Here is an 18,763-nt window from a genome sequence, read left to right on the forward strand (position 1 = left end):
TTTCTCCCCAGACAAAGGCTTAAAGATAGTAGCTCACATTCTTTGGCAAGGGAAGTGGAATTCAGTAAAGAGACATATCATTATTTTTATAAAAATGTCCACTCCACCACCTCTACCCGAAAGCCCTCAATATTAATATCAGAGTCCAGAATGTCCCCAGAGATCTAAGTTTCAGTCAATACGAGGATTGATGAATTTGTCTGCATAGCCCAGATCTTGATGTAATCCAGTTTAGGAAGTAAGCTGCTAATGTTCAGATGCATCTAACCAAGTCCTTTACAATTTGTTTAAGTCATATGGAAACTCCAACTCAAACAGGCTACATTCAATAGGTGGTTGCAGGCCATGTCTGATGGTTGATATTGATATAGTGGTATGGTTATAAGATTGCACATTTGGTATATCCCTATTAGTTATGGAAGGAAGGAGAAGAAATTGGAATACATTTTCAAGGTTAGCACCATAGGGCCTGAGGCCGCAGCCAATGCCAATATGAGGAATTCTCAAAGTAACCAGATGGAATGTTATAAACTGACGTACATGGGCTTTGGTTGCTTTCCTGCAAGCTCACTACATGATTTCAAAACAGTGGGGATATTCATGTTTTTGGAATTACATATGAACTTAAAGCACTGGGTGAGCACGCCACAGTGGGCTCCTCTTTTGAGCTAACAATAGTAGATCTAAGAGTGGTGTAATGAACACGATGGGATACAGAGAGCTGGTTTCGAGCGCAGGGCGCAGCAGGTGTTTATTTGTAAAGTACCACAGGAGGAGGCAGGTAGGTGGGTCCAGGGGCAGACAGAAGGTCATACACAGGGGGTCCAAAAAGGCAACAGTACAGGCAGGGAGACACATTGTCCGGGAGGTCAGGCAATAGGTTGATAACAGTAAATCCGATAGGCTAAGGTACAGGCAGGGAATAGGCATTGTTAGTGAGGCAGGCAAAAATTATCATACACGGGAGAATTAAATTACGGAACACACAGCGCTCCGAAATAGAAGTGTGTCACAAAACAAACAATACTTCACAATGATGGGGTGCAAAGAACTGAACTAAATAGTGTGTGATAATGACATACAGGTGTGTGAACAGGTGATCAGAATTCAGGTGATTGGGATCTGGAGAGTGAGCTGTGTTCAGGGGATCTATGTATTTGAGAGTGTAAGCTGGAAAGTGGGCTGCGTTCAGGGGATCTGCGTGTTTGAGAGTTTGAGTTGGAAGCAGACGTTACAACTGGAGTTCAAACGAATGGGTAGAAAATTACAACTGACAAAACCCATGATAGTATAGACAACACTACGCCGATAACGCTTAGAGAGGATGGGAGGTATTACCTGAACGGGGCTTGGTCGGTCTCTGAGTTAATATCTTAAAGCAGCCTTGAAATGTGTAGTTCTAAACTTAGGGTAAGAGCTGGTTAGGGAATAAGTGGCAATAAGGAATATGTTGGACACTCCACCACTACACTGCTTAAACCTATCCAGATCCCTCAGATCTGTAAACATTAGGGATAGGTTCAGTTGAAGTCGGAAGTTTACATACACTTAGGTTGGAATCATTAAAACTAGTTTTTCAACCACTCCACACATTTCTTATTAACAAACTATAGTTTTAGCAAGTCAGTTGGGACATCTACTTTCTGCATGACAAGGAATTTTTCCAACAATTGTTTACAGAGAGATTATTTCACTTATAATTCACTGTATCACAATGCCAGTGGGTCAGAAGTTGCATACAAAGTTGACTGTGCCTTTAAACAGCTTGGAAGATTCCAGAAAATGATGTCATGGCTTTATAAGCTTCTGATATAAATAATTTGAGTCATTTGGAGGTGTACCTGTGGATGTATTTCAAGGCCTACCTTCAAACTCAGTGCCTTTTTTCTTGACATCGTGGAAAATCAAAAGAAATCAGCCAAGACCTCAGACAAAAAAAATTGTAGACCTCTACAAGTCTGGTTCATCCTTGGGAGCAATTTCCAAACACTTGAAGATACCATGTTCATCTGTACAAACAATAGTACACAGTATAAATACCATGGGACCACGCAGTTGTCATACCGCTCAGGAAGGAGACGTGTTCTGTTTCCTAGAGATGAACGCACTTGGTGCAAAAAGTGCAAATCAATCCCAGAACAACAGCAAAGGACCTTGTGAAGATACTAGATGAAACAGGTACAAAGGTATCTATATCCACAGTAAAACGAGTCCTATATAACCTGAAAGGCCGCTCAGCAAGGAAGAAGCCACTGCTCCAAAACCGCCAATAAAAAAGCCAGACTACAGTTTGGGGACAAAGATCGTACTTTTTGGAGAAATGTCCTCTGGTCTGATGAATCAAAAATAGAACTGTTTGGCCATAATTACTATCATAATGTTTGGAGGAAAACGGGGGAGTCTTGCAAGCCGAAGAACACCATCTCAACCGTGGAGCACGGGGGTGGCAGCATCATGTTGTGGGGGTGCTTCGCTGCAGGAAGGCCTGGTGCACTTCACAAAATAGATGCCATCATGAGGGTGTAAAATGATGTGGATATATTGAAGCAACATCTTAAGACATCAGTCAGGAAGTTAAAGCTTGGTCGCAAATGGGTCTTCCAAATGGACAATGACTCCAAGCATACTTCCAAAGTTGTGGCAAAATGGCTTAAGGACAACAAAGTCAAAGTATTGGAGTTGTCATCACAAAGACCTCAATCGTATATAACATTTGTGGTCAGATCTGAAAATGTGTGTGCGAGCAAGGAGGTCTACAAACGTGATTCAGTTACACCAGCTCTGTCAAGAGGAATGGGCCAAAATTCCCCCAACTTATTGTGGGAAGCTTGTGGAAGGTTACTGAAACGTTTGTCCCAAGTTAAACAATTTAAAGGCAAAGCTACCAAATACTAATTGAGTGTATGTAAACTTCTGACCCAATGGGAATGTGATTTAAGAAATAAAAGCTGAAATAAATCATTCTCTCTAATTTTATGACATTTCATATTCTTAAAATAAAGTGGTGATCCTAGCTGACCAAAGACAGGGCATTTCTACAAGGATTAAATGTCAGGAATTTAAATGTATTTGGCTGAGGTGTATGTAAACTTTCGACTTCAACTGTATACGTATATGAAGGGATGTGTGAAGATTTATCTTATAACCACAGCATTTGATGAGCGTGTTTGGTTGCATGTGTGTAGTGTACATGCAAACACATTCCTTGTGTGGTATCTGATTATGTTCCACTGTTGCAGGAATGGGTGAGTGCATACGTGCTTGTCTAAGAATATGTGTTTGTTTCTCTCTTTTTTTTTGTTTGTTTGTGTGTGAGAATGTTTGTGTATGTATGTGTCTCTCTCTCAATTAAATTATTTAAATGGGGCTCTATTGGCATGGGAAATCTTTCTCTCTACTGTGCCTTGAGGAAGGTAACTTGCTGTAGAAATGATTGTTGATAAATAATGTATTGGATCAGCGGAGCAATGCAGTTTGTGGCAACCTTTGTGCCGCTGGCCTGCACTTCACTCATTTGTGCATTCGTTTTCCCTTCTCCAGAGAACTTATACGGTACTCCCAAGCCCCCAGCCGAGCCCAGTCCGGCGGCCCCTCCACTGAATGTGAGTGAGGTGCTGCTTCCCGGAGCCCGGCCCAGCATCCAGGGCAAGAGGAAGAGGAACCAGTCGGTCAGAAACATGCAGCGACAAGCCAGCCTGGAGCCGCCCGAGGAAGAAGAGGAAAGCAGCCCCCCCGTGGTCAATGGGAACGGGGTGGCCATCACACCAGGTGAGCGGGCGTGCAGTGTTGGTGGGTGTATGGGGGAGGGGAGCGGGGTCAAGTTGTGTGTGGCCCTGCGCAGGAACACTCTCTGGGATCACTGTCTGTATGGAATAATGTCTCTAGCCCTTTCAAATTGTATAACTGGGTACTGTCCAAAAAACACCCCTTGACCCTAGTCCTATTCTTAATTTCACGAAATACATAAACAGGGATTAATAGCGGTAACCAGGTTACCGAGATTTCCCTCCCAAACACACCCCCGTTTACCGGGATAAATAACTACGAGAAACCGCTATATTATAAAAAAATGATTGATATGAACAGCATGACATTAAATGTTATATGCAGTAGCTAAATCTGGCCTCTCGCGGCCTTGTCTGCTCTGCTATCATAAGGGCATAAGGCGAGACCCATATGCAGACACAGGAGGCAGATGGTTGAGCTCCAACATTTATTATAACACGAGGGGTAGGCAAAAGGCAGGTAAGGTACAGACGAGAGTTCATAAACCAGGTCAGGGTCCAAACAGTACAGGGCGTTAGACAGTCTCGAGGTCAGGACAGGAAGAAGGGTCAGGCAGGCGGGTTCGGTGTCAGGACAAGGCAAGGGTCAAAACCAGGAGAACTAGGAAAAATAGGAGCTAGGAGAGATGATGAGCGACACCTGGCGGGGGTGGAGACAAGCACAAGGGTAGGTGAAACAGATCAGGGCGTGACAGCTATCAGCATTATCAATCATTAACGCGTAGTGTGTGTCTGTGAGTGTGTGCGCTGTTGTAATAGTCGATCGTATTTACTATATATTGTTTATGCATATTGTTTATTCTGAAACTATACATGCAACCTTGAAATACTCCCGGGTGGTGCAGCTGTCATCTCAGTGCTAGAGGTGTCACTACGGACCCTGGTTTTATTCAAGGCTGTATCACAACCGGCCGTGATTAGGAGTTGCATAGGGCGGTGTGCAATTGGCCCAGCATCATCTGGGTTAGGGTTTGACCGGGGTAGGCCGTCATTGTGAATAAGAATTTGTTCTTAACTGACTTGCTTAGTTTACTATGAATAAATACAAATTTAAATGCAGTTGGCCTACGGCAACAAACTTGGCTTCAATTTTTGAGCTACAGGTTGGTAGGGTAGGCCAACCTACTTTTATTTTTACATTTTTGGGGGGCTGTGTAGCAGAGCTTCACTAAAACAAATGCCACCGAGGCAGAAGGAGGGTGAGAGTTGGCAGCAACGCGTCCTAGAACGGTGCAGTCTTACCTCAAGCCTACTCATAACTGGATGAAATGAGCATAAATTACTGCGAGCAACGGGTTCTCCTACCATGCCATTGCAAACAGCACTGTGCTACACACAATATCTACCATATCTGCCAGACTGTTCCACCACATGCTGCAGTACAATTTCATCTTGAGCTCTTCCTTCCTGCTCTTCCTTCATGATTCTGTCCATTGGTTTTATAGGCTTTTGAACAACACTTCCAGAAATACCGGGTTACCCAGGAGAAAAGTGATTTATTCTCAGGATGGAACATTTGTAAAATACCAGGAAAATATGAAACCTTAATACACACACACTCTCTCACATGTATACAAACGTGTGCAAACACACACATGCCTGTGTGTGTACAAGCGCATGTACATACACACACATGCACACGAGCACACAAACGCAGAGTCACAGCCGAGCCAACACAGGGCCTATGTCCCTCAGAAGAGAGAGATGGAAGAGATAGAAATAGGAAGAGGGCATAGCTGCAGCACCCCTGATAAATTGCAATAAAAATAATTACTGTATATATATATATGTATATATACAAAATAAATAAATACTCGTCAGCAACCCCACCCCAAATCATCTTCCCGCGGCCAGGAGACGATAAGAATAAAAAGGGGTGTCAGAAAATGAGAGAGATATAGAGAGACAGATGAAGACTTCAGGGGTCAAATACTGAATGAGTCAGAGAGAGAGGTGGAGGAGGAGGAGGAGGGGCTGAAAGAAGGGGAGCAACCGAGGAGGGAGATAGGGAAGGAGAGAGATGGAGATAGAGAGGGAGGCAGATGGAGAGATGGATAAAGAGACAGGGACAGGGGGAGAGAAAGGGAGAGGGATAGATGGAGGAAGAGAGCTGTGTAGGTATTAATGGAAACCAGGACAGAGAGTAGTAGAGGGTCCACACATCCAGGCTGTATCACAACCGGCTGTGATTGGGAGTCCCATAGGACGGCAATGGAGAGAAGAGAAAAGAGAGTGACACAGAGGGATGGAGAGGGAGAAATAGGACCAGAGCCAGAATGAGACTAAGGACAGATCTAAATCAAAGCAAATGTGGTTGTGACAGTCCCCTGCACTCTTCGAAAAATAATTATTTGGCTGTCCTAATAAGAGAACCCTTTGAAGAACCATTTTGGGTTTCATGTAAAACCCTTTCTACAGAGGGTTCCACATGGAACCCAAAAGGGATCTCCTATGGGGACAGCCGTATTACCCTCTTGGGTGTGTGCGTGTGCATTGTTGTTGGAACACAACTGTCCAAATACACACCCTGTGACACAAACACACACACAGAAACAGGAGAGGGAGGTAAGAAGATAAGAGACCTATGGGACAGATATCTAGTGGGAGCTACTATTGATTGGCTGTGAGTGTGGACCCAGTGTAGCAAGAGAAACAACACTGGAGGAACGACACATACAGGGATGCGCATACACAGACGTATTTTCAGTTGAAGGCAAGGACAAACTATCGAGACACTGACAGCCCATCCTATAGTTTCCTTTACAGATTTAGGCTCAGCTTCCCCTCACCCATTAGTGGGGTAAATGCAAAACGGACCCTAGATCAGCATATATGGGAATATTCACCCTATGCCCCATACACCCGGTCTTTAAAGCAACGTTTTCACTCCTACCTGTTAGCAGTTGATGTCATTCTTCAATAACACAAACCCCAAAACAAATCAGGGGGAGAAAAATAGGTTTATTCAGGGGGGACAAATCATAGATGTTATGCTGGGAGGTAATGTTCAGTCTTCCCTGTCCTCAGCTTTTCTCCCCCAAACAAAGGAACAGGATGCCATTTTTAACCCCCCCATCCTAGCCTGGGTTGACCAATCAGAAGTCCTTGCAGTACCACTGGGCCAATGGCCAAAAAAACAAGTACCCTGCTCCAGACTCAATGTACAGAACGTAGCAGACGTAGCTCTGAATTCAGGAGTGACATTCCACAGATTCTAAACAGCTGTTTAATTGAAACCAAACTCCTATTTACAATTCCCTATTGACCATTAGTACTCTAGTTTTAAGTCCTCTCATCCTCTACGTTGTGTATTTATCTTCAAAATATTCTTATATACCGAACAGCGTATTCATAATGTTTGCTACAGTTTTCTCTAACCGAACGTGAATACATAAATGTTAGAAGGTCTTTGTTGAGCTCTAGTAGAGAACACTAACAGGAATATCATAGCGTGTGTTTAAAGACAGGTCATGTATTCTGTGTGTTCGTGTATCCCTAATCTGCTCCATGGGACACTTAAGTGTGTGAAAAGAGTCTTTTGACCACTAGAGCTGTGTTCTTCTTTGCTCAGCATTAATCCACAGGGAGGTGGTTTTCTCTAGAGAGCTCTCTTTCCACCACGAAGGGGCCGTTTCAGAGTTGAGATCGTTCATCAATGCATTCCTGCCTGACTACATTAGACACCTGCCAAATCTCACAACACACGGAGAGATGTTTAGCATCAACTAACCACATTGTATGATATGGCAATCTGATGCCCTACTGCACAGTTGATGACGTGGCGCACAACCATTGGTTGATGCAATGCAATGTCCGCAATGCAGTCAGCCAGGAATGCCACCAATGTCAATGCAGACTTCTGAAGTCAGCAGTTCTCAAGTCAAAATCAGCCCAAAGGGACTATGGGGACTGAGGTGTATGAGAAAAGACCATACTGTATGAGCGTTTTAAAACATCTGTCTGGATTTGTTTCTCGCTATGTTTTCTACAGAGACAAGCGAGCATGAGGACAAGAGCACAGATGGGTCGGGGGAGGTTTCTGTGGTGGAGGCCCCAACACTGCCCCCTCCCGCCACTGAGCCCCCCACAGAGGGAGAGGAGCCCCCTGACGGGGACTCCCCCAAATCACCCCCCAAACTCCCCGAGGGGGATGAGGAGGAACTGGGACCCCTGCCTGACAACTGGGAGATGGCCTACACAGAGAAAGGAGAGGTCTACTTCATAGAGTAAGTGTGTGTTTATGTGGGGGGACGGTGACGCACGCATGCACACACACACTAGCAATGGTCATCAGAATAGTTCAACGTTTTTAACAGCAATTCCAATAAAACAGTTGGACAATAGATTTTTGAATGTTACAAATACATCAGGTATTCACTGAATTAAAGCACATAAAAAAAAAATCTGGGTAATTAATGAATGGAGATCATGGAATTCGGTGGGAATTTAGGTATTGAAATTTTAGTATTTTTTTAGAATGATGGTGGCTGCATCATGCATGGCTTTGTATTCAGCACAATAAGTATATTTCTTTGCCACATTTTTTTCAGTATTAATTTAGTGCCTTATTGCAAATAGAATCCTTGTTTTGGAATATTTTCATTCGGTACAGGCTTCCATCTTTACACAGTCATTTATCTTGTTTGGGATAGGGGGCAGCATTTTCACGTATGGATGAAAAGCGTGCCCAGAGTAAACTGCCTGCTACTCAGTCCCAGTTGCTAATATATGCATATTATTAGTATATTTGGATAGAAAACACTCTGAAGTTTCTAAAACTGTTTGGATGATGTCTGTGAGTATAACAGAACTCATATGGCAGGCAAAAACCTGAGAAAAAATCCAACCAGGATGTGGGAAATCTGATGTTGGTCGTTTTTCAACTCATTCCCTATTGAAGATACAGTGGGATATTGGTCATGTTGCACTTCCTAAGGCTTCCACTAGATGGCAACAGTCTTTAGAACCTTGTTTGATGCTTCTACTGTGAAGTGGGGACGAATGAGAGGGGATTGAGTAAAGTCTCTCCCAGAGTGCCACGAGCTGACCATGCGCGTTCATGTGAGAGTTAGCTTGAGTTCCATTGCATTTCTGAAGACAAAGGAATTCTCCGGTTGGAACATTATTGAAGATTTATGTTAAAAACATCCTAAAGATTGTTTCTATAATTCGTTTGACATGTTTCTACGGACTATGACGGAACTTTTTAACTTTTCGTCTGCTCCTAGTGTTCGCGCTTCATGAATGTGGAAAACTGGGCTAAACGCCCTGACAGGAGGTGTTTGGAGTTGGAGGTGTTTGGACATAAATGATGAACTTTATTGTACAAATCAAACATTTATTGTGGAACTGGGATTCCTGGGAGTGCATTCTGATGAAGATCATCAAAGGTAAGTGAATATTTATAATGCTATTCTGACTTCTGTTGACTCCAAAACATGGCGGATATCGTTATGGCTTATTTGGGCTCTGAGCGTTGTACTCAGATTATAGCATGGTGTGCTTTTTCCGTAAAGATTTTTTGAAATCTGACACAGCGGTTGCATTAAGGAGAAGTATATCTTTAATTCTGTGAATAACACTTGTATCTTTTATCAATGTTTATTATGAGTATTTCTGTAAATTGATCTGTGCAAATTCCCGGGATGTTTTGGAGGCAAAGCCAAATGTAAACTGAGGTTTTTGGATATAAATATGAACTTGATCGAACAAAACATACATGTATTGTGTAACATGTTGTCCCGGGAGTGTCATCTGATGAAGAATATCAAAGGTTAGTGATTAATTTTATCTCTATTTCTGCTTTTGTGACTTCTCTCTTTGGTTGGAAAATCGCTGTATGCTTTCTGTGACTAGTTGCTGACCTAACATAATGATATGTTCTGCTTTCGCCGAAAATACTTTTTGAAATCGGACACTGTGATTGGATTAACGAGAATTTTGTCTTTAAAATGGTGTAAAATACTTGTATGTTTGAGAAATTTTATTTATGATTTCTGTTGATTGAATTTGGCGCCCTGCATTTTCATTGGCTGTTGGCGAGGGGTTCCGCTAGCGGAACCTCGGTCCTAGACAGGTTATGTTAGTATTGTGGAGTAACTACAATGTTGATGATCCATCCTCAGTTCTCTCTTATCACGGCCATAAAAACTCTAACTGTTTTAAAATCACCATTGGCCTCATGGTGAAATCCCTGAGCAGTTTCCTTACTCTCCGGCAAAGTAGTTAGGAGGGTGCCTGTATCTTTGTCGAGACAGTTTTTATTGATACACCATCCAAAGTGTAATTAATAACTGCACAATGCACAAAGGGATATTACATGTACTGAATGCTTTTTCCCCCATCTAGGTAGGTGCCCTTCTTTGTGAACCATTGGAAAACCACCCTGGTCTTTGTGGTTGAATCTGTTCTTGAAATTCACAGCTCGGATGAGGGGCCTGAAAGATAATTGTATTGGAGATAGGGTAGTAATTCAAAAAATTATGTTAAACTATTATTGCAGACAGAGAGAATCCATATCACTTATTATGTGACATGTTAAGCACATTTTTACTCCTGAACTTAGTGTATTCGGTAAGTATTCAGACCTCTTGACTTTTTCCACATTTTGTTACATTACAGCCTTATTCTAAAATTGATTAAATTAAACATGTTTCTCATAAATCTACATAATATACCACACAATGACAAAGCAAAAACAGATTTTTAGAAAATTTAGCAAACGACTTAAAAATAAAAAACAGAAATACCTTATCTACTTAAGCATTCAGACACGTTGCTATGAGACTCGAAATTGAGCTCAGGTGCATCCTGTTTCCATTGATCATTCTTGAGAAGTTTCTACAACTTGATTGGAGTCCACCTGTGATAAATTCAATTGATTGGACATGATTTGGAAAGGCACACACCTGTCTATATAAGGTCCCATGGTTGACAGTGCATGTCAGAGCAAAAACCAAGCCACGAGGTCAAAGAAATTGTCCGTAGAGCTCCGAGGCAGGATTGTGTCAAGGCACAGATCTAGGGAAGGGTACTAAAAAATGTCTGCAGCATTGAAGGTCCCCAAGAACACAGTGACCTCCATCATTCTTAAAAATGGAAGAAGTTTGGAACCACCTAGACTCTTCCCAGAGCTGGCCGCCCAGCCAAACTGAGCAATCGGGGGAGAATAACCTTGGTCAGGATGGTGAACAAGAACCAGATAGTCACTCTGAAAGAGCTCTGGAGTTCCTCTATGGAGATGGGAGAACATTCCTGAAGGACAACCATCTCTGCAGCACTCCACCAATCAGGCCTTTATGATACAGTTGCCAGACTGAAGCCACACCTCAGTAAAAGACACATAACAGCCTGCTGGAGTTTAGAGACTCTCAGACCATGAGAGTCTTTAAACTCCAGAAGACTCTCAGACCATGAGAAATAAGATTCTGATGAAAGACTCTCAGACCATGAGAAACAGGATCTGTGTTCTGATGAAACGAAGATTGAACTCTTTGGCCTGAATGTGAAGATTCACATCAGGAGGAAACCTGTCACCATCTCTACGGGGAAGCATGGTGTTGGCAGCATTGCTGTGGAGATGTTTTTCAACGGCAGGGACTGGAAGACTTGTCAGGATTGAGGCAAAGATGAACAGTGCAAAGTACAGAGATCCTTGATGAAAAACTGCTCCAGAGCATTCATGACCTCAGACTAGGGCTAAGGTTCACCTTCCAACATGGTAATGACCCTAAGCACACAGCCATGACAACGCAGGAGTGGCTTCGGGACAAGTCTCTGAATGTCCTTGAGTGGCCCAGCTAGAGCCAGGACTTGAACCCGATCGAACATCTCTGGAGAGAACTGAAAATATCTGTGCAGCAACGCTCTCCATCCAACCTGACAGAGCTTGAGAATATTTGCAGAGAAGAATCTCCCTAAATACAGGTGTGGCAAGCTAGTAGCGTCATATCCAAGATGACTTGATGCTATAATCCCTGCCAAAAGTGCTTCAACAAATTACTGAGTAAAGGGTCTGAATACTTATGTAAACGTGCTATTTTGGTCCAAAAGGCTTTTTAACAGTTTCTACGACCAAGCCATAAGACTCCTGAACATCTAACCAAATGGCAAACCAGACTATTTGAATTGCCCCCCCCCCCCCCCTATTTTACACCGATGCTACTCTCTGTTGTTATCATATATGCATAGTCTCTTTAATAACTCTACCTACGTGTACATATTACCTCAACTAACCGGTGCCCCCACACATTGACCCCTGTATATTGTCTTGCTATTGTTATTTTACTGCTGCTCTTTAATTACTTGTTACTTTTATTTCTTATTTGTATTTTTCTTTTTACTTAATTGCTGGTTAGGGGCTTGTAAGTAAACATTTCACTGTAAGGTCTACACCTGTTGTATTCAGCGCATGTGACCAATACGATTTGATTTCAATGTATTATTTTTTATAAATGAGCCAAAAAAACTACTTTGTCATTATGGGATATTGTGTGTGAATTGATCAGGGGAAAAAACATTGTAATCAATTTTAGAATAAGGCTGTAACGTAACGAAATGTGGAAAAGTCAAGGGGTCTGAATACTTTGCGAAGGCACTGTATTTAGGCTTGCAATACCGAAAGGGTTGAATTCTTATTGACTCAAGACATGAAGCTTTTCCTTTTAAATTCATTTGTAAACATTTCTAAAACCAGAATTCCACTTTGACATTATGGGGTAGTGTGTGTAGATTAGTGACACAAAATCTAAATTTAATAAAGATTAAATGTAACACAAATGTGAATATTTTCTGAAGGCACTGTAAATGTCGAGATGTGTTAAATCTCTGATGAAGCTTAAGCGTTCTTATACAGTAGTTGCAACAGAAAGACAATATATTCCGTTCATCCATTTCAGCCATCACCAGGGTGTTTGACAGGTCATTTTACACACACACAAACTGTTTCTCTCTCTCTCTGTCTTTCTAATGAGGAGCAGAGGGACAATTAGAGAATTTATGGCAGTTTTGTTCACCTTAAATATCTTACCCTCTTTCACTCATACACACAACCTCTGCCCTGCCCATCTCAACTCCACATAAAACATTGTAAAAAAACACACATTCACAGGGGATGGGGGTTAAATCTTTTTTTAAATGAGAGGGAAATTCCACTCTCCTTTCATATTTTAGTATGACATTCAGACAGTACAGAAACAGTGGTATACAGGATAGGTAATGAAAGTATAAAAGGTGGTCGCAGGAATTGAACCTACAAACTTTGGGTTCTAATGTGATTTTGTGAAGGGTATTGCCACTCAACCACACAGGCGCTGATCTCTCTCTCTCTCTCTCTCTCTTCTTGTCCTCTCTGTATTCCTTGCCTCGGTCTCTCCTCTCCATTTACGTACTGTATCTCTTTCTCCTCCTCCCCCCTCTCTGTCCTCCTCCTTGTCTCTCTCGCTCTCTGTCTCGCTTTCCCTCTCCAGTCACAACACCAAAACCACATCATGGCTGGATCCTCGGCTGGCAAAGAAGGCCAAGCCACCTGAGGAGTGCAAAGAGGACGGTGAGTGTTTTTGTTTTTATGTAAATGCACAAATCTATGTTTATGGATGAGGTGTTTCTCTTCTTCTCTTCAAAGAGTATGTGGACACCTGTTCATGGAACATAACGTTCCAAAGTGATGGGCATTTAATATGGAGTTGGTCCCCCCTTTACTGCTATAACAGCCCCCACTCTTCTGGGAAGGCTTTCCACTAGATGTTGGAACATTGATGCTGGGACTTGCTTCCATTCAGCCACAAGAGTATTAGTGAGGTCGGTTACTGATGTGGGGCGATTAGGCCTGGCTTGCAGTCACCGTTCCAATTTTTCCCAACAGTGTTCGATGGGGTTGAGGTCAGGGCTCTGTGGAGGCCAGTCAAGTTCTTACACACCGATCTCAACAAACCATTTCTGTATGGACCTCATTTTGTGCACGGGGGCATTGTAATGCTGAAACAGGAAAGGGTCTTCCCCAAACTGTTGCCACGCACTTGGAAGCACAGAATTGTCTAGAATGTATGCTGTAGCTTTAAGATTTCTCTTCACTGGAACTAAGGGGCCCAGTCCGAACTATGTTACACATTGTCGATTTTACTTTTTGTGTGAGTGTGTATGCTTGTTGACTGAGACCATTATTTCTCCTTCACCAAACTTTATATGCATTCGGGCAGGTAGCATTCTCCTGGTATCCGCCAAACCCAGATTAGTCCGTTGGACTGCCAGATGAAGCGTGATTAATCACTCCAGAGAATGCGTTTCCACTGCTCCAGAGTCCAATGGCGGCAAGCTTTACACCACTCCAGCCGATGCTTGGCAATTCCGCATGGTGATTTTAGTCTTTTAGGCTGCTCGGCCATGGAAACCCATTTCATGAAACTCCCGATGAACAGTTCTTGTGCTGACATTGCTTCCAGAGGCAGTTTGCAACTTGGTAGTGAGTGTTGTAACTGAGGACAGATGATTTTTATACACTACGCTCTTCAGCACTCAGCGGTCCCGTTCTGTGAGCTTGTGTGGCCTACCAGTTCGCAGCTGAACCTAGACATTTACACTTCACAATAACAGCACTTACATTTGACCGGGGCAGCTCTTGCAGGGCAGACATTTAAAGAACTGACTTGTTGGAAAGGTGGCATCCTATGACAGTGCCACGTTGAAACTCACTGAGCTCTTCAGTACGGCCATTCTACTGCCAATATTTCCCTATGGAGATTGCATGGCTGTGTGCTAGATGTTATACACCTGTTAGCAACGGGTGTGGCTGAAATAGCCGAATCCGCTAATTTGAAGGGGTGTCCACATACTTTTGTTTATATAGTGTATCTATATATTGCCATACACTGAGTGTACAAAACATTAGGAACACTATTAGGAACACCAGTTTATGTATTTCTGTCTTTTAGCTGTTACTGTTTATTAATGTTCTGTAGTATGTCATGTTTTGTGTGGACCACAGGAAGAGCAGCTGCTGCTTTTGCAAAAGCTAATGGGGATCCTAATAAAATACCAAATACTAATATTGAGTTCCATCCACTTTTGCCCTCAGTACAGCCTCAATTTGTTGGGGCATGGACTTTACAAGATGTTGAAAGCATTCCACAGAGCTGCTGGTCCATGTTGACTCCAATGCTTCGCACTGTTGTGTCAAGTTTGCTGGAAATCCTTTGGGTGGTGGACCATTCTTGCTACATGGGAAACTGTTGTGTATGAAAAACCCAGAAGGGTTGCAGTTCTTGACACACCCTGTTCAAAGGCACTTAAATATTTTGTCTTGTCGATTTACCTTCTGATTGGCACGCACACACAATCCATGTTTCAATTGTCTCAAGGCTCATAGCTTTCACCTGGATTCACCTGGTCAGTCTATGTCATGGAAAGAGCAGGTGTTCCTAATGTTATGTAAATATAAATATTTATAGCTTTGTTGAATGAGAGTTACGAGTGGAGACTGCAAACCTTACCAAATTACGCTAGGTTTTAGTTCTGGGTTAACCGTGACTTCTCCCCCCCTCTCCTCTCTGTCCAGTAAAGAACCTGTGTGTGACAGGAATTATAATAGCTCCTTTATCCCTAATTTTTTTAATCTATTTTTATTTTCTCTCTCACTGTGAAATTCTCAAGAATACCTAAAACATTAAACTGGATAGTTAATAATCATATGCAGGGAATTCCTGCCATATTGCCTCCACATTTTCAGCCAGTATATGTCCTTCTAAATCAGCAAGGGCAAGGAAACAGGAAATTAAGAATAGGAGAATAGGACAGGATATAGTAAGTGTAGGATTTTATGACATAGGAAAGGAAGGGAAATAAATAGGAAAGGAAATGAAGAGAATAGGACGTGGAAAAGGAATGGGATGTAGGAAAGGAAGGGATATTAATTGGGAAGGGTATGCAAACAGGAAATCAAGGGAAAGGAAGAGGACTTATGAAGGGAAGGGGAGAGGACATAGGCCTGGAAAAGGAATAGAATGGAATATGATTTAGAATAGGAAGGGAAGAGACTAGTACATTGGAAAGGAAGGTGAGGGTTTTAGGACATAGGATAGGGAAGGAAATAAGACAGAGGGGTATACGATGTAGAAATTAAGTGGTGGGGGGGGGGGGGGGGTTCTAGGACATAGGAAAGGAATGGGACGATTTCGAAAAGGGTGGGTTTCAGGACATAGGAAGGAAGGGGAATAGGACATAGGAAAGGAAGGGAGGGAGGAAGTAGTAAGGGAAATTAATTAAGGAAATAGGATCTAAGAAAGGAGGAGAATAAGACTTCGGAAGAGGATAGAATATAGGAAAGGAAGGGAGGATGTAGGAAAGGAAATGAAGGAAGGAAATAGGAGACCGGAAAGAAGGGGAATAGGACGTCGGAAGGGAAGGGAATAGGACATAGGGAAGGGTTTAGGATATAGGTAGGGAAGGGTTCAATAATATAGGAAGGGAAGCCTGTTTTTAGTATTGGTACAGTACATAGCCCTAATGTTGTTTGTCGTTGTTTGCTGCCAGTCTGACTGAATAATTCTGGGATTTCCTGGAGCCTCACAGCTACAAACAGGGAGGCAGAAACAAATACATGTTTACGTTCATCAGCCTTCCCCTTATCTCTCGCCCTCCAGATCATTTTCCTCTCTCTCTTTCCTTTGAATCCTCAATGTCCTTCACTCTCCCTCTGACATCCTCTTGCTGTCCTGCTGGGTTGAGAGAGAGAGAGAGACTTTTTGTCTTTTTTGAAACATTCTCATTTCATTAAAACCTTCCCCCCATTAAAATATAACACCCAAATATATCCTGTACTGCATACATGTACCATACTCACCTTTCCCTCTACCACACGATGCAAAACAACACCACAATAACCAAAAAACCTCACAGCCCCCCCAACACACCATATCTCCTGAAACATTTCCACACTTTTTATCATTTTATAGAACTCAAATTCTACCCTAAGGCGCGCAGAGACCATCCCTTTAGATAATAGTAAAGGTATGTTATCCCCCCCACCCTATTCCTCTTTGTTATCCAAATAGCCAACAGAAAATTCAACAAAACACATTTGGCCTTTTCCTTATTTGAATACCTATACCCCATTATAAACATCCCAAAATTAAAAAACACCCCCACCCTCTCACGCAGACATTCCAACACAGGCATTAATGGCATTAACCTGGCGCACACAGAAAACACATGAATCACAGTTTCTCTCATAACACAGAAGAACACCCCTGCCCGACTACCGGTTCAACCTGTGCCAACCAGCTGTTAGTGGCCAGGGCTCCATGTAGAAGCCTCCATTGGAGGTCCCCTGACCTCTTTGGTGTTGGGGGTTTGTAGAACCCCCTCCATCTAAAACCCACCATACTCTCCTCCCCACACTCCCCCTGCCACTGATGTACCTTCAAACCTGTTAGACCCACTAATGTTACTCACCTTGGTTGTAGAGGGCTTTACCTCCCACCCCCTCAAACTCCCCCATGCTCGGAGTGTTAAAATCTAACAAGTCCTCCAGACCCCCTTGCCAGTCCCCAGTCTCTGACATCACCTGTAGTAAACATTGGTGGCCCCTCCCCCTTTGGCCACTCAAACACCCCCCTTACCGGCTCAGACAGTGCCTCCTGGACCTCCTCCAGGAATCTCCCCAGCAGCCTAAGAGACAGTATTCCTGTTTGTTGTGCCAGGACTTCCGGGGTTTTCCACCCCTCCTCTCCCAGCAGTCGTTGGTCACCCAGCCTTTGTAAACCCGCTACCATCAGTTGTATCTGCAGGGTGGCTGACTGAACCAATCTCAAAGGGATGGCTGGGTTGTGGAAGATAGGCTTCTCCCACACCCACAACCCAGGCTCCACACCCCCTTCTCGTGTGGGCCTTAGCAGCTGCCAGGCCCTCAGCACCGCAGAGTAATAATCAGAGAGACCTGCTGTACTCAGCCTTTCCAGCCTCATGTGGAACAGCTTCCGGTCCAACCGTAATCCGCCAGCTCTCCTCAGCAGCGCGCATGCTGGCTCCCTCCAGCCAACATCAGTCTGGAACAGCAGTCTCTGCACCACCTTTAGTCAGAAAGCAGCTACCCTGCTCTCCAGTTCCACCAGGCCCTGTCCTCCTTCGTGGATGGCCGAGTACAACACTGCTCTTTCAACCAGTGATGGCCCGACCAGAAAAAGCCCACCAGCTTGCATTGCAGGTCTGCGAGCAGACCGGCGAGAGGGTTGATGACAGCCAGTTTATGCCACAGGGAAGATGCCACCAGGTTGTTGATTATCAGCACCCACCCTCTATATGACACTTTGGACAGGAGCCACCTCCACCTGGCCAGTCTTGACACCACTGCCTGTGACAGCCCCTCCCAGTTCTTCCTGACCCACCTCTACAAGTCCAGGTACACCCAACATTTTAAGACCTTCATAACCCCACCGCAAACCCCCTGGAAGCAGAGGAGCCCTATCCCCCATGCCCTAAATAACAGAGCTTTGCTTTTGCCCCAGTTTGCCTTATCTGAAGAATGTCCCTCGTACACCTTCAGACTGGTCTCTAGTGCCTATCCTGCCTATCCCTGACCATCACAGAAACGTAATCTGCATATGCTGACACTGTTATGCCTGTCACCACACCCATGCCTGTCCAGCACACTTCCTGCAGTCTCCTGCGTAGCAGGCCCAGAAAAGGCTCAATGCCTAGTGTATATAACTGCCCCGATATGGGGCATCCTTGTCTACTTCTCCGTCTCACCCAGACTAGCCTACTGAGCACTCCTCCCACCTTGACTATACATGACGCCCCCAGCATACAACAGGTTCACACAGGTCCAAAAAAAAATCCCAAACACAGACATCACATTAAACAGATACTCAAGGTCCACTCTATCAAAAGCCTTCTCTTGATCTAAAGAAACCAGTCCAAAGTTCACATTAGAACCTCTCGACAAGTCCAACATGTCCCTGATTAAGAACACGTTTTCCGTGATT

The 18,763-nt window shown here is 43.5% G+C and overlaps 1 protein-coding gene across 7 annotated transcripts in view; it reads left to right on the forward strand.

The window, feature by feature from the left end:
• Positions 1-18,763, forward strand: part of LOC129862896 (membrane-associated guanylate kinase, WW and PDZ domain-containing protein 2-like) — a 362,503-nt gene that overhangs the window by 196,733 nt on the left and 147,007 nt on the right. For all 7 annotated transcript variants that reach the window (XM_055934977.1, XM_055934980.1, XM_055934975.1 and 4 more), the window contains exons 4-6: positions 3,541-3,768; positions 7,777-8,011; positions 13,253-13,332. In XM_055934977.1, coding sequence (XP_055790952.1) covers positions 3,541-3,768; positions 7,777-8,011; positions 13,253-13,332 — 543 coding nt within the window. The remainder of the gene's footprint in view (positions 1-3,540; positions 3,769-7,776; positions 8,012-13,252; positions 13,333-18,763) is intronic.

Source organism: Salvelinus fontinalis, chromosome 9 (genome assembly GCF_029448725.1).
Source record: "Salvelinus fontinalis isolate EN_2023a chromosome 9, ASM2944872v1, whole genome shotgun sequence".
Taxonomy (NCBI): domain Eukaryota; kingdom Metazoa; phylum Chordata; class Actinopteri; order Salmoniformes; family Salmonidae; genus Salvelinus; species Salvelinus fontinalis.